A 16,463-nucleotide genomic window follows, 5' to 3' on the forward strand; every position below is an offset into this window, starting at 1 on the left:
ACCCAGGCTCTTGGTAGGCGGTGTCTGACGGGCCGGTTGTTTTATAAAATTGGTACTGAATAATTATCTTTAAGAATCGGTATCAAAGTCACGGTATTGGTATCTGTACCGGTATCAAAGGTTTTTTAACAATACCAAGCCCTTTTTAGTTAACACATAAAAGTAGAGAATGAGGCATAAGTGAGGCCAAAATATGTAAGATAACACTGTGGTAAAGCATGAATATGTATATTTAAAGAGTAACAGTGCAGGAAAGAATGAATTCAGCCAATCAAATATCAATGTAAGATCTGTAGGATATATAAATATTTGGTTAAACACGGGGAAGTACTCTTACTTTATGAACCCAAACTTGTGGCTGCATATTATTTATCACCCAGAGAAGAAATCTACTTTTTAGTCCCCTGGCCTCAGTGGCTGGCACACCTTAAAACCTCAGATGTGTAGAATATGCAGAATCTGAACAGACAGGACTTATAGCACAGATGTGATCAGGGTCAGGCTGGTGACGGATGTTGGTGTCCCCTGCTTACCTAAACCCTTAAATGAAAGTATTTTTATTAAATGAACGTGCAGAGCCCTTTCTATTGCTGTCCAGTTATGTTGTTGCCTCCAGGATTTATGACGATGGAATCCAGTAAGGGACGGAGAGCCTGGCCAAAAGGCCTAAAGAGGAAACACAGCAGACAGTTACACCGAGATTTCCAAAATAATTGCCTAAAGATAGCAAATAACAGAAAAAGGTTTTAGTGTCACATTAACTATAAATTTGAATTTTACTTCAGTACTATTACACGCCACTGTTCTGTAATATTAATATTTCATAAATGTTGCGATGCACAGCAAAGCAATATGTCTCAGTGCCGCCTCCACAGGGAGGTACATGAGGTGTATGAGTGGAACCGATCAAAAAGAAAAATCCACCATCACATCTTCTCACACAAGACCTATTTTGTTTTTCCAACTTGCCTCTCCTACTTATATTTTAGTTGGTGCATGTAGCATTTCCTTGGCTGTACCCCCTATCTTGAAAAAGTGTTCTCAAAATGAACACAAAGTGTGTGTGCATGTCCGGTATTGAAATGTGGCTGGGTGCCAGAGTAGACCACCTGACAGCATTTAAACAACTATCTCAACTACCTGAACAGAATCCAAGTCCACCTAAACTAAGTGACAGGAGCCAAATGCGAAGCTAATTACCGTACAGAACTTGAAAAGATGGACACCAAAATTGTTTAAAAGTTGCATATGCAAAGATGCTGTTAAACAACAAATACAAAGATGAAGACAGAGAGAAAAAATTAAAAGAGCATTGGTGATGTAAGAACTGCTTTATGGCGCTTGTTGACTTACGTGGATAGTACTTCAGATGGAAGGTCTGTAATGTACGATGGGATGGGATTGCCCGTAAGGAACTGAGCCACCTCGTTGCTGAAAGTGTTGCAGTTGTGCTCAAACAAGTTGTATGTGCCACTTCTGTGCACCCAGAGGAGGAAGAAGAGAGAGAAGAGGAGACAGAGACATACATTTAGAGAGAAGACCGAAAGGCCATACAGGGTGAAGGGCGGGTGCGTAGCAGAAAAAGACAAGATAAAGGCATTTTTGCGAGAGATAACACAAAGAACTGAGAAGTGTGAGACTTTAAATGTGTTTACAGAGGATTCAAAATTAAAACTTTACAAATTTCTAAAAGAAAAAAGTTGTAGAGTACATGCATGGAGTTGTAAGAAATCAATACTTTTTTAATAGTGGTCCCTACCCACTCCAGGATGGATCCCAGTGGGATGTAAATCTATGTGATGAGCCTTTACCTGTATGTGGATTCTGCCAGTGAAATCAGGTATGCCATAAATATTTCCAGAGACACTTCAGTGGAGCCCAGGTCCACTATGGAGTCAGGCTCACCCAAGGGGGTACCACCCTAGGAAGCAAAACACATAAACCCCTTAGTATGCCTTGGTTCCAAGCATTTTGACAAACACTTCCTGATCCATTACTTCATTTCCCTGTACAGCAGTAAAAGTGGTATATATTGTTTGTATTTGAGAAAAGAACTAAGTTGATTCTTACAGGTGGACAATTGTTGATGCCTTCTCCCACAAAGAAGAACTCCTTTTCATGGACCACAATAGCAGTGTGCCTATAAAATACCAAAACACCTTATTCCAATAAAACCAACCAATGGAATTAGTTAACCACAGTTTACAGGATATTTAGTGAGAATATAAGAAGCTGCACTCACCATATCCCATCAAGCTGTCTTCCTGTGTTAATATAAAATAAAAAACAGAATTAAATCAGAATACTTATTGCAGTGTAATTAGTTGGCAGAAAATAAAGTCATGTCTCAGGCCTGAGTAACATCCCCGCTCTCTCTTGGTTTCTCTCGCGGGCCCGGGCGCCCCGTCTCCGGCTTTGATGATGCCAAGCAACAGGTAACATTGGCTCGTCAAAAACTCACCTAGCAAGAGAGGGCTCAGCTGGCGAGCCATGCCTCTGGACATGTCGTAAATGTACAGTTTCACCGGGTAAGAGTCAGTTTGATCCATGATAGCACAAAGGGATAACTTTCAAATGACAACTGGAGCTAACTTAGAACAGGGATAGCTAGCTGACTCACATCCACCGGGAGTTGGCCGTCTGGTTAGCTTTCGTTAGCTAGCTAGCTAGCTAGCAAACAAAACTTTAATATAAAGTTTATCGTGGGACTGGTAACGTTACCTAAATAGCTAAACATAGGCTACTACAGATTATTTCACATAGAAAGTAATGTAAATTTTGTAATAGGTATAAAAAGCAATAGGCAAAAGCCGGGTGACAGCTGCTGTGTCACGGTCTAACTGTAAACAAAAACATGACTGTCAAAAAAGTGCATGGGGGGCGGGGACCTGTCTTCCGGAGTCGAGGTTCTCTGCAAACAATTCCCGCCTACTTTACCAGGATTGGCTAGACTTCTTTAACTGTCTATGGGATTGGCAGACAAGCCTCAAATAGACGACGGAGCCGTTTCCCGTACAATTTTCAGCGTGCTCGTTCACGTCTTACCTGAACGCGCCAGCCATTGAAATAAGTCTGGACTTGTGAGCAGAAAACAGCAGAGCACGGTAAGTGACTGTATGTATCTACAGTAATTGTATATATCTTCAGGTTTTTGTTTTGGTGTGTTTAGTCCATATAGCTTGTGTGCATAATAAGAAAGATGCGTATGTTCTCTAAGCGACCCCAAGATATGAATCATGCGAATATAGTGGCTAATTACAAGCTAAGCTAACGTTTGCTAACTTAAACGTTGCCTGAGTGGCTGAAACCTCAGTTAACGTTAATTATATATTTATAATAGATGAATTTAAAAAAATTATTTCAATTTAATTTATAATAATGGTTTGAATAGCTTTGTTCTTTGCACAATTATTGTTGTATTATTGAATTAGCACCAACTATTTTGTGAAAGTTTAGAGTAAAACAGCAAGCCAGTACATAAACTTTTAAACTGGGCAATATGGTTAAAGATGTTTTAACATTACTTGTCTTTATTAACTCAATACCTAAGTTTCGATAATGTATATAACTAGGCCTACTCCTTGGGCCATATACCAAGAGATAGAGAGGGAGTGAAATTCAAATGCTCAGCAAGATGCCTTCTGCAACCAATGACAATCCAGTCCGCATGCCATGGTGCTAACTGTTCACAGTTTAAACATCAAACGTTGCAACAGTATTCAAGCTACTTTGTGTTTCCTGTTGTTGTGTGTTACTGACCCGGCATGAATCATTTAGCAGGACCAGAAGCACTACAAATGGCAGAGTGGAATGCCTTTTACAAGAATGAGGATGACGAGGAAGACCAAGAGGAAGGAGAGCAATCTGGAGGTGGGATAAAAGCCTTGTCACTACTTCATCTGACGTGCAATTAACGCAAGACTGTCAGCTACCATCCATCACTCTGACTTGGTCATTATGCCTCCCTGCTAGATTATTCTGACACATTTTTATATTTCATTTTTCACCAATGGAACCGCATGAGACAACTTTGATTCAGTCACGCTTGCATGCCATGCAGTTATAGTGTTATAAACTGTAGTAACATGTAATTCACACAAGTTTAAAGTTGTTATTAAATAGGATTTGCTATCAAAGAGTAAGACATTGTCTGAAACATTGAAGTTACGCAACAACAACTCAGGCTCTCTGTCCTTTGTAGGAGATTACAAGATTACAGGGAGGGACAGTTTGGTCTTCTTGGTGGATGCCTCAAAGGAAATGTTCATCAAAGGAGAAGATGGACAGCCCTCCAACTTTGACATGACCATGCAGGTAAGGTGGCCAGTTATCGTAGTTTCTTTTGCTTCGTCTTTGTTGGAATGATAATGAGCCCAAATATTATGTATAAGCTGAGACAGTAAAGTAGAGTAAAGGCATTTTTAGGAGTAAATCATCCAATTTATTTTGTTCATATACAATTATTTTGACTAAAAACATAAGAAAAACTGAAAACCCTCCAATAATCTTACCTACTTGCATGTTATTTTTCAGAATGAGTTGTTTTTGTTCTGATAATAAGTGTCTGTGTGTTCTGTCCCTGTAGGTCGTGCGCAGTGTGTACACCAGTAAGATCATTAGCAGTCACAGGGACCTGGTGGCGTTGGTTTTCTACGGCACGGAGCAGAGCAAAAATCCCAGGAACTCTTTCAAGCACGTCTACGTCTACCACGACCTTGACGAACCCGGTGAGACGTTGCACTATTCAAACTAACACACGGTCGCACACATCTATTGTATAATGCTGTTGCTTTGATGCAAACATAAATGTCGACACAGTTATTGAGCACAGGTTTCATGCCTCCAATGTGTTCAGATGAAACATATTCAACATTGTAACTTCTTACTGTTAATACATGTCATTTTACACAAACATAAGAGCACTTAAAACACCAGTGCAATGTTGCAGTTTATTTTAGTGATTACTATTAGGGTGCTCATATTGGGCTTTTTCCCTTTCCTTTATTGTGTTTAGGGTTAGGTTTACAAAATGAAATAGCCCAAAGTCCACCCAAAAGGCACTCACTATCTCCAACAGAAACCACTGTTCACAAACTGCTCCAAACAGCTCTATTGTAGTCCAAGCTTTACTTCCGTGACGAACGTGTGTCACTTTGTAACAGATGTTATAATGCTCGCCTAGTTGCTAGTGTGGCACGTCCTCATACTCTGCTTCTGACTGGCTAGTAGTCTTTACCTAGCTACTGCACATGTGCGACTCCCAACAAAGATGGAACAAAAGTGAGATGCTTCACTGGGAACTTAAACGGAGAGCTCAACACACAGGGTGAAAAGAGGAGCTGCATATATGTGCAGTACAACAAAAATATGGTGATTTTATTGAAAATTAAACCATGTAAACCTATTCTGATATAATCTCTAAATACAATTATGAGCCTTATATGATCACTTTAAGCACTGGGAGAAAGTCCTCCTAATCAGGTATTGGGAGAAATTTGCGGAAAATGGTATTGGTTACCCTATACATTGTTGAACAAATCTTTTTTTACACCCATGTTCATTCTGTTTTTTCTCATCTGTCTTTTTACATTTGTCTGTCTGCTCTATTATTTCCCGCAGGTGCAAAGCGCGTGCAGGACGTGGACGCTCTGCGGGGGGGGAAAGGTGCCGAGCTAGCAGCAAAAACCATGGGCAGCGGCGAGACGTCGCTAGGCGACGCCCTGTGGTGCTGCGCCAACCTCTACGGTGACATCAAGCTGCGTCTCTCACAAAAGCGGCTCATGATCTTCACCTGCAGGGATGAACCACACGGGGGTGACAGTGTGAAGGACCGACAGGCTCGCACCAAGGCCAGTGACCTCAAAGAGACCGGTATGTCTGACCCAAAGGCTGTTCTTATTTCATGAAAATCTGTAATACTGTCGTGGATTAAAGCTTAAAGTTGCCCTTAGGGCAGGCGCAGCACCCAAGCTCTTTTGAGCCATACCACCTAAGCCGAATTAATGTAAAATCAAACTGGAGAGCATTAAATCTAATGGTTGTAGTTAGTCCCCAGTGGAATTCTTAAGCAAGTTTTTCCTCTTTTTTATTTATTTATCATGTGCTCTGGCTTTTCCAACTTTTTGTACACAGAGGTGTTAATAATAATTGTTCAAAATTATATAAAGTTACGTATTTCTTTACTGATAAATGTAAAAAAACATTCTTGGGGGAGGAATTCCTAACCCCCGCCAAATACATGCATCCAAGTCTTCCACAAATCTAGGGAAAACGCTCTATAACACACTAATATCACTTCAGCATTTCTAATCAGCCATTCACTATCGCAATTTTGCAGCTTTTAGTAAGTTAAGCCTGTATGTCATGTGACCGATCCCTTCTCTCTTAGGTGTCAGGATTGATTTAATGCATCTGATGAAACCGGGCGGCTTCAATGTCGCGTCCTTCTTTCGTGACATTGTAAGTCCACCTGAGGATGAGAGCGAGTTGGGGCTGCAGCTGGAGCCTTGTGACAAACTGGAGGACCTCCAGAAGAGGGTGCGGGCCAAGGAGCAGAGGAAGAGAGCCATGGCCAGGTAGAGATGAGTGATACATTTCCATTTCCAGACATATAAAAGTTTAGTGCCGTTTAGTTTCTACCTTTATTTATTGTTTTGTGTTACTCTTTGTTAGGGCTGGGCAATATATCCATATTATATTGATATGAGACTAAATATCTTATTAGACCGTCGTAATCGTATCGTCGTAATATGAGAAAAGTTATGTATTTTCCTGGTGTTACAGGCTGCATTACAGTAAAGTGATGTAATTTTCTGAACTTACCAGACTTTTCTCGCAGTTCTATTATTTTCCTTTAACCACTTAGTCCTTAATTCCACATTTGATCACAAATCTCAGCATGTAATCATTTAACTAAAGCACCAAAAGTCCTCCCCCAGCCCCTATTGTGTGTTTGCTTTCTTCGTCCTTTGTGGTTCATCTTTGTGTCTTTTCAATCACCTAACACCTCTGCTATGCCTCACACCACCCGTCCCTCTCCGCCATCTTTAGGTTAAACCTTTGTCTCGGCGAGGGCATAAATGTCGCTGTGGGAATTTACACAACTGCTGTCACCGCTCGGAAACCAGCTCCTGTCAGACTTTACAGGGAAACCAACGAGCCAGTCCGCAGCAAAACCCGAACCTTCCACACCCAGACGGGCAGCCTGCTGCTGCCCAGCGAGATAAAGAAAGCCCAGGTAAGAGCCGACTAAATATATGCGCATTTTGGTTTGTGAATTACTAAAATCCAAACTTTACACTGTAATCTGGCTGCACGAAGTTAAAATAAATTTTTGTGATTGAGATTATTTTGACTGATTCACGATATTGGAGGGAACGATTATTTGTATCATTATTGTCTTTTTTTTTTTAAGTCTGTAGGATACAATTTGTAGGCCAGGATGTCCACCACACCACAATACTTTATTTTAAAATGGTTTGACACATATTTTGCTTATAAGAAATATTGCACTAGTTCAAATTGCGATTTTGATAAAATTGTGATTAATTGTGCAGCCCTAAAGCTGATCAATATACACTTGTTTTTGTTTCTCTTTTTCTCTTTGTTTGTTCCGGTGCTGTAGGTGTATAGTAAGAAGCAGATAGTGATGGAGAAGGACGAGGTGGACGCCATCAAGAAGTTTGACGATCCTGGAATGTTTTTGCTCGGATTCAAACCGATGGAGAAGCTCAAACGTCACCACCACATCCGACCGGCTGTTTTCCTCTACCCTGAGGAGGACGAGGTGAAAGGTAAAACTGTCTGTCTGATTTACTTCACAACTAATGGGAAGAAATATGAAAGCATTAGTATTGAGTATCTGTTTTGGAACATGTATGCTACTGTTTTAGTTTTCAATAAAAAAAAACGTTCTTTTCTACAATGAGGCTTTTAATAATGCGCAATTCATTGGACAGTGTCTTCAAAAGTGTCTTACAGCATCTTCTCTGAGCTGAGCTCTAATATATCCTGTGTTTTCCACCTCAGGCAGCGCATGTCTGTTCTCTGCCTTGTTAACAAAGTGTAGCGAGAGGAACGTGTTCGCACTGTGCCGCTGCATCGCTCGCCGAAACTACCCGCCTCGATTTGTTGCCCTGGTGCCTCAGAAAGAGGAGGTGGACGAGGGGAAAGTGCAGATTACACCACCAGGTAAGACACTGCTAAGGTCAGCAAAGGACCTAAAAACGTTTGGTTTTTTTTCCCCAATTTCCATCACTGTATTATTTGTTTTTTCTACCTAATTAAAAAAAAAAAAAAGAAAAGGTTTACAGTCATAAGCATCATAGGCAACTATGTTAATGTCTCCGTCATTGTAGTGTGCTGAAGCTTGATAACGTGTCATCTCTCATGCCCGTCTCAGGTTTCAACGTCATCTATCTGCCATTTGCTGACGACATACGGACTCTGGATCCTCCCAACTGTCCAGTGGCCTCACAAATACAGGTGGACAAGATGAAGGAGATCGTCTCCAAGCTCCGCTTCAAATACAGGTAGCTGCTCTTTACGTGTGTGTGTGTGTGTGTGTGTGTGTGTGTGTGTGTGTGTGTGTGTGTGTCGCTATGGAGAGAGGAAGACCAGGGACACAAAGGAACATCAGGGCGGTCATGAGTACGCTCAGAGGCGTGCTACACTTCAGTTTATTCCCGATCATTTTAAAGTTTGATGTCTATGAATTATGAAGGAAAGTGGAGGCCAAGCACTGCAGCAGAGCAAGAAAACATGAGGTGGCAGGCCTGTCCAAAAGAATATACTGACATGGAAGAATTACAACACATCAGAATAGCAAAATTAAGTGTGTGTGTTGGTGTGGTGTGTGTGTGTGTGTGTGTGTGTGTTGTGGTGTGTGTGTGGTTGTGTGTGTGTGGTGTGTGTGGGTGTGTGTGTGTGTGTGGTTTGTGTGTGTGTGTGATCTAACCAAAAGATTGGTGGCACGTTGAAAACCAAAAGGTGGCCAGCCAGCAGTCGTACATTTATTCGACAGTGTGAACCAGCAGAGTGACAAATATACAAATACCTTAGCAAGATTCACCCTTGCACTTAAAGTCAAATTGCATGTTTAACACTGAATGAATCCTGTTCCTTCTTTTTTCACCACACACACACACACCACACACACACACACTCTATCCACATGTGTGTCCCAGTTTTCCAGCCAGGACAAGCCCATATCAGCTAGCAGCTCCTCCCTGATGCGGTCCCCCTCCTCGGCAGCTCGTGGACAAAATGCCCCTCTGTGTCTTCATCTCCACCACACGGCCCACCAGCTGCCTGCTATCACACTCGGTGCCTCTGGGGGCAGTCTGGCCTGTTGTCCCCCAGCTCTGGCCTTTCGTTGCTTAGAGACAGAGCCCTTTGCAAATCACCAGAGTCCACATCAAGCAGCTGATCTACATCCTTTCGACCCAGGCAGTCTGCATGTGTGAGCACTGGGAGAATGTACCCCGCGCCCCCATCTCCAAAAAGCTCTAGGTTGGCCTCGATTGCCTGACCACATCCTGGTCGATCTCTGTGCTGGAGCCTGGAGCTCGTATCACCAGCAGGAAGTGCTGTGGTCCAGGACCGTGAGCTGAAGGCTCCTCAGAGCTTCCCTGGCTCTGTTGTTGTTCCCTAATGAACACCCCAAAAGATCTGGGTGTCATCACATAACCTCTCTACCATCCATTACTGCCCTCCTCTGGTGCTCTCCATTAGGGGACCCATGGGTGCCTTTTCTCACGGTTGCCCAACAAAGTATCTGCAAGGGAGGTCCGTCCTCCACCCATGGGCCTAGGAGATCAGCCTTAGGCCTGGTTTGTCTGTGCAGCTAGACAGATCCATCTCTGATGTAGAGGTAACAATTTTGTATTAGATAAATCGTAAAAGACTTGCAGAACAGCTGTGGATTCTCAGCCACGCTGGGCCTGAGTGAGTGGTTTTATGTTTTAAATATTCACTTTAACAAACAACCGAGAAAAAGAAAAAAATGTATCAAAGGAAAATTAATGTGAACTGACCCTTGTTGACCCCACAAGCGACTTGAACTTGAGGAAATGCTGATGGAGAACAGATTAAATCAGTTGCTTAATTATAGGCCTATAATTATCAAGTACGCCCCACTACACATAGATAATAAATTGCTGTCATGTGTCTGCTGAATTTCTGAGTTACTTCCTGTGGCTACCAAAACAGAATCATTCAAATTGTAAACTTCTCCTGACCGTAGCACCTCCTGCACACTCACCTTCATAAACCGCCATTTCCAGCCAGCCAGTTCCACAGGCTCTGGATTCCTGACATAACGACACAACAGAAATTTAGAATATGACTTTCTTTAATTTATGTGATATATTTTTGTTTCATTCCTATGTGTCGAAATCAGAATGTGATCTTGTACCACGAAGGGTTCCCACTAGGTGGCTCACCCAACTCCAAGAGCCTCAGACCTGAGGCAGAACACACATTTAAGTTGTGGTGATTTATTTCACATCATACACAAAACATGTGAGTTGTCAGATAAGTCAGACTGTGACGGGGAGACAAAGGGACCTCTCATATGTCACTCCGACAAAACTCACCGGTTAGAGTGCAGAACAGACGAATCCCATCGGATCAGAGCTGGCAGTGCTGCAGGGACGCAGAATACTTTATAGTTACTACACCAAGGGGCCATCATTGTTTCATTCCTGTTTGTTTTTTCATAGGATTTCTTGACAATATAGAGTGCCTATCTCCTGCTTTATCTTTAGATATGTGTGTTTCCGATCAATAAATAATGTGCACAGGTCTGTTGTGATTCTGCATAGGCCTACTGTAAGTTTCTATTTGTCCACAAAAATGGAGGGAGGATTGAGTCCCCCTCTGTAAATAGCACCCATAGATCCTACTAAACCTCTGATAAAACCATCAGGGATGTCTTCTCATCAAAACATTTCAGAAAGTCAGCAGGTTTAATCTTCTTACATTTTTAGATTTGCTGTGCTTTCCGTTTCCAGACTCACTTATCTGAGGAGGACAGGTCAATCAATCAGCAAAACAACATAGCTTATCCTATGTCAGGGGAGCTTTCTGTTTTTCCGACTTAATATAAACTTGTGTGTTGTGAGTGAGTGACTGACTCTGTAGAATCTGTAGGGAAGATACCCCACCACAGTAAAAGCTCCCTTGGATGTTGTTGCTGTCACCACCAGTCTATAAAGAGAGGGGAGGGAGGAAACATGACATATTATTGCAAAATACACAACTTATCATAGGGTTTACCTTTCACCTAAATGGGGAATGCAAAAGGAAAACCATATTGTTCAATTCAGGCTGTGTATGGCTGTGTATGTCTGTTATGTCTGTGTGTCTGTGTGTGGTGTGTGTGTGTGTGTGTATTGTGTGTGGTGCGCCCCTGTAGGCTCATCAAGATTTACATCTTTATATCTATATGTATTCCAGGATTGTTTTGACAAAAAAAGAGCCGTTTTTAGTGGTGGAATGTAACTAAGTCCATTAACTCAAGTAGCTGTTACTTAAGTACAACTTGAGGTAGCCTAGTATACGTACTTTCTTTTCATGCCACTTTGACTTACTCACTGTACAATGTGGTTTAATACTTTTACTTAAGAAAGTGTATGAATACTTTTCCACCACTCTTGTTTATTGCATAGACAGTGAAGAGGCGTATTGTCAAGAGAGAACGCGCCTTTATTTCGTGTATAATTTAAAAAACTAAAGCGGAAGTCAAAACATTTTTCTGCTAACTTGTTAGCGTTATAACAGTACGTAGTTTATAAACTACGTACTCCACAGCCTTAAATATTTAGTTTTGACCATGAAGACACCACATTACATAATGAGACCATAACACCGTAACGTCATTATGACATCTCATGAAGTGCCATTCCAATGGTACTGTCATACAATTGAAGTTGAAAACAAATAACCTAGTTAAGCAACGTTAGCCTACTATCCTAACGCAAACATCTTTAAGGTCCTAAAAGGTGTTTGATATTTTTATTTTTTTTATTTTGTCTCACCTGAACCATCCTCAGCGTTGTCCTTTTCACATTGGCACTCCATTTCTCTGAAGTTGACAGACTTTCAGCCTGTGTCAAGCTACGAGAATATGTGACAGCACGACGTCTGCTCAGAACTGTAACATAAAAGCACTCAACAATGCACCGGGTTGCTAAATATTTTACAACTTTCGATTATATAGTTAATAATATTACAGCAAAGTTAGGTGCTAGATACCATTTGGACTGCATTGTCAGTCAGTGGTTTGTTAACATTTAGCAGTTTCAACACAGGGTAAACCAAACAGAAAACCTACGCAGGAATATCCGACTAGAATGTAGTAACAAGTATCTATCTAAACCTATGCAACGCACACTTTCAGAAGCTCCTTACCTGCTCTGTAGTCAGTTAATCCTCCTCAAAGAAGGCCGTGACGCAACTGACACGAGGTCAAAGTTGAATGTGCCCTTCTTCCTGCTGTTGTGCAGTAAGGCCTGTGCAGGCCTGCCCTCAACACATCTTAACGTGCCATGTTGCTAAACAATGCAGTGAGAAGGTCCAGGTATGCGATTATGCGGCAGTTTTACTTTGGATGGACACCCCTTTACCCTTTAAGAACTGGAAATGCTGCTTAACATGTACAGTATACTTACTCATGCAGTTAAACTACAAACTAGATCAAAGCGGTAAACGTTTTTTTAGTTTTATTATATATTTTTACATTCAAACATTAGGCCTAGCCATGTATGACACACCTACGCAGACATTGCACTAAGCAGGACTGAACAATGCAGCCTTGCAAAAAGGGTAAAACAAAGGATTACTCTTGACATACACAACAAGACCTTTTTGGTTGAAAAATGCACACAGTTTTGGTCCGTCCCTGAATCACAGGGTACATTTCATTTTCTGGTTTTAAATGGATCACATATTGACCAGAACTTGCTGTGCCAATGTGCTGAAGACATTTCTGATCTGATCTGAACAGGTTTGCCTGGTCATAGGGCACAGAGTTGTATATTGAACTCATCATGAGCCCAGCCGCTCATCAGAGCATCAATCCACTCCTGCTTCTTGGTCCGGTGGTCCGAACCCCAAACTGCTTACAGGCCTCCTTTAAAACGGCACGGTCGCTTTCCCAGGGTGCCTTCTGCTGTGAGCCCGCAGCTCTTCCTCTGGCATCTCCACTTTGGGCTTCTTTTCAGCTCCGCTCCGTACCAGCTACAGATTCATTCATGAGAAAAAATGGGGTCAAAGAAAAATCAGATTTTTACTGTACTATACACAAAAAACAATGTAAACATCAATAAACTTGACCAACCCCCTGCAGATGATGTGTATTGGGCAGAAAAATGTGGTACCTACCAGCATAAACACAAAGATACTATAAAAAAAGCAATTTTTAGTCTCTCCAGGATTTCGGCCTTTCTTTGAAATCATGAATTTGCGGCAGCTTTTGTAAAAAATTGCGATAAAAGTTGCACTGTTTTTTATATTCTAACTTTTTAAGTGAAAATTGCAAAATCAAAATTGGTATACTTCTTTAAAATAAAAGAAACTTTGTTTGGAATAAACTACTCTAGCAGAGTTTTCCAAGTACCTTACCAAAAAGCTCAGGATGCTGCAAATGTTTGTATAATATGTAAATGGTTGTGGATTTAGACAAAAATAATAGTTTATTGAATGAATCAAATTTGAACATTCCTGCAGTGGCTTGTTAATGTTTCATTGTTAGTTCGTTTTCTATCCTGGCCTGGCACGCATTCATACGGTTTGATGAAGTACTTTTTGGACTTTAACTTACTTTCAATAACAGGCAAAGCTGTCCCCTTTAGGTCATCCTGTACGTATCTTCTCCGGTTTTCTCCAGAGAGCCGACAGGGTTGAAACAGCCACCACTCAGCAACTTTAGAGTGTAAATCGTCTTACTTCATTTGCTGGTAAATGTGAGATGTTTGAGTCACACACGTCTCGTCTTCATATCAGAACAAGGAATTAATTTGGCAACGTACGTGGTTATGTCAACCCGGTCTTACTGCCGCTTGGTCTTGGCTCTCAGCGTCATAATGACAGAAAGTCTGGCACGTCAAAATTGCAAGTGAACTGAATCACAGTGTTTGGTTGAATTGGTGTGAATTGTTGCGACCGCAACATTGCGAATTCCTGGAGACTGAATTTTGCTTTGTTTCTGTTTAGACTCCAGCTCTGACCTGTTTTGTGCGTTTGGCAGGTGGTTTGCTGTCAGGATGTAGTTAGGTAACCAGATCTTTAAACTCCTCAACCAAAGGACCCAGGCGGGCGTCAATCTCGTCCACCTTTGGCCTGAGACAGGACGGTACAGAACGTGTGAGACGAAGAACAAGAAGTGGTTGTACCGGCCAAAAGAGGAACCAGGATCTCTGAATGTTTGTTTTCTGCATCTTACTGATGAGGTCCTCCATGTCCTCGGGAGCCATCATATCCAGAGCCAAGGCCTCCAGGTTCCTGTAATGCTGCTGGATGACTGGATTCTCAAAAGCATCACTCCTATGTTACGTGACATAACAAAGAATGAAAACATGTAACAGAAAGAAACCATGTGAAGGCTTGTGATGAGCAGACATCACAAAAGTGTTCATACATAGGGCTGGGTACCTAATTTGATACTTTCAAATTAGCACCGACCGAATTGCCTCTAAAGTATTGAAAATGCCTTGTCATTCAAAACCCAATATCAATACCTATATCATCAGCATTAGTTAGCCAATCAGCATGCAACATGCTTTTACCAAGATCTAGAAATGTCTGTGATTGGCTGTCTAACTTACACGTCATAGAGACACACAGGAAAAACTCTACGTTACACAAGTATGGTTCAGTCTAGGAGCTGAAAAAAATCCAAAGATTTGTGGCGTAAGTGTATGTTGTGATTCGGTGTTGAAAACCTCTCAGACACTTGAAAATATATGATTCTCGCCTAAATTTTACCCCCCTAAAAAGTGCTGTAGTTTCCACATGCTTGGCCCTCTGTGATGACCTGGGTACTTGTGAAGCTAACACTCCAATTTGTTGTTTCTAGTGGCATTGTGCCACTAGGCCTTACTGACACAGAGTTGAAGAGGTTAGAACACAGAATTTCTATTCCGTCCAAGTAAATCATCTGAAAATTAATAAAAGCACTACTGTAAGCAATTACATGGGCTATATACTAAAATAGTACCCTAGCCACATGTCTCACTTAGAACAGAAAAAATCCAGAAAAAAAATGACATGAAATGGATTTATATGAATGTATTTCTACAGATATGTCTGTGCTTTTGTCTTTTTCTTATTTCTAAAAAAGCCAAAAAAGTGCTAATACAAAACTTCTGAAATACAAAAACACATACACCACTCACACATATACCTAAAAGAGTACATACATAGATTTATAGAATAGTAATCATAATTTGATGAAATGGTGAAATGCCATAAGAAGGCCTTATTTTTGCTTTGACAGAGCTGGGCAATCACAGGGATAGTTTTTTCTGGCCATGTTTGATATCAATCACTCGTCTTCTTTTGGCTACACAGGGATGCCAGTTTTATGACCTCTTTCTCTAACTGGTGGGATATGCTGTCAGTTTTTCCCACGTGGGCCCAATGGGGACTGTGATATTTCATTGGCTTAGTTTGGGAGTATCTTGAGAAATACTGAAGCTATTGGCTGAGAACAAAGATCAGTGGAATCTTCATAAGCCAGAGAGTCTAGTGGTGTATTTGGTGACTCTGCACAAGGGAAAAAGATACACACGATCAAAACCGAGAAATGATGCACTATCTAGATTTCTCTACCGTCGAAACTTGGCCAGAAACTACAGATTGTGAGGGGACCAGATAATTATGGATTACAGCTTGGATATTCTAATACCTTGGCGTGTTGGCGATGTAGGAAAACAAGTTTTTGGCGATCTTTCACCGCTGTGATTAAAGACACACAGGAGACAGGTAGGAAAACACACTCGATTAGACTCGAATCTTTCTGTCTTCTTTACTTCAGAACAGATTATAACCACTGTAATCCCTATTGCTTTGTGTGTGGGCTCGATGGAATCATGAGACTTAAGCTTCAAATGATGTATGGCATTAGCGTGTTTATGACGGTTTAATGCTTGCAATTTATGACGGAAAAAATATTTGGAAACCCTCACGTCAGAGACACACAGACACAGACAGACACACACAGAGACAGAGACAGAGACAGAGACAGAGAGACAGAGACAGAAGACAGAGACAGACAGAGACCACACACACACACACACACACACACACACACACACACACACACACACACCACACACACACACACACACACACACACACACACACACACACACACACACACACACACACACACACACACACACACACACACACACACACACACACACACACACACACACACACACACACACACACACAACACC

At 41.5% G+C, this 16,463-nt stretch overlaps 2 protein-coding genes across 6 annotated transcripts in view; one reads left to right on the forward strand and one right to left on the reverse strand.

The window, feature by feature from the left end:
- Window positions 1–2,883, reverse strand: part of LOC116670922 (desumoylating isopeptidase 1-like) — a 3,891-nt gene extending 1,008 nt beyond the window's left edge. Inside the window, exons 1-6 of one of the 2 annotated variants that reach the window (XM_032501643.1) lie at window positions 2,462–2,883; window positions 2,243–2,264; window positions 2,071–2,140; window positions 1,812–1,921; window positions 1,354–1,476; window positions 1–666 (exon numbers count right to left, since the gene is read on the reverse strand). The exon at window positions 1–666 is cut by the window's left edge and continues 1,008 nt beyond it. In XM_032501643.1, the coding sequence (XP_032357534.1) occupies window positions 585–666; window positions 1,354–1,476; window positions 1,812–1,921; window positions 2,071–2,140; window positions 2,243–2,264; window positions 2,462–2,549 (495 nt within the window). In that variant the 5' untranslated portion in view covers window positions 2,550–2,883 and the 3' untranslated portion in view covers window positions 1–584. Of the gene's footprint in view, window positions 667–1,353; window positions 1,477–1,811; window positions 1,922–2,070; window positions 2,160–2,242; window positions 2,265–2,461 lie in introns of both variants that reach the window. The other variant, XM_032501644.1, reaches the window with a different exon arrangement.
- Window positions 2,884–2,973: 90 nt separating this feature from the next.
- xrcc6 (X-ray repair complementing defective repair in Chinese hamster cells 6) overlaps window positions 2,974–16,463 on the forward strand; it is a 16,439-nt gene continuing 2,949 nt past the window's right edge. The window contains exons 1-10 of one of the 4 annotated variants that reach the window (XM_032501632.1): window positions 2,974–3,114; window positions 3,781–3,870; window positions 4,202–4,314; window positions 4,586–4,727; window positions 5,620–5,871; window positions 6,389–6,575; window positions 7,051–7,237; window positions 7,625–7,793; window positions 8,029–8,190; window positions 8,402–8,531. In XM_032501632.1, coding sequence (XP_032357523.1) covers window positions 3,798–3,870; window positions 4,202–4,314; window positions 4,586–4,727; window positions 5,620–5,871; window positions 6,389–6,575; window positions 7,051–7,237; window positions 7,625–7,793; window positions 8,029–8,190; window positions 8,402–8,531 — 1,415 coding nt within the window. In that variant the 5' untranslated portion in view covers window positions 2,974–3,114; window positions 3,781–3,797. Of the gene's footprint in view, window positions 3,115–3,777; window positions 3,871–4,201; window positions 4,315–4,585; window positions 4,728–5,619; window positions 5,872–6,388; window positions 6,576–7,050; window positions 7,238–7,624; window positions 7,794–8,028; window positions 8,191–8,401; window positions 8,532–16,463 lie in introns of all 4 variants that reach the window. The other 3 variants (XM_032501633.1, XM_032501635.1, XM_032501634.1) reach the window with 3 other exon arrangements.

The sequence above is a fragment of the Etheostoma spectabile genome, chromosome 21 (assembly GCF_008692095.1).
Source record: "Etheostoma spectabile isolate EspeVRDwgs_2016 chromosome 21, UIUC_Espe_1.0, whole genome shotgun sequence".
Taxonomy (NCBI): domain Eukaryota; kingdom Metazoa; phylum Chordata; class Actinopteri; order Perciformes; family Percidae; genus Etheostoma; species Etheostoma spectabile.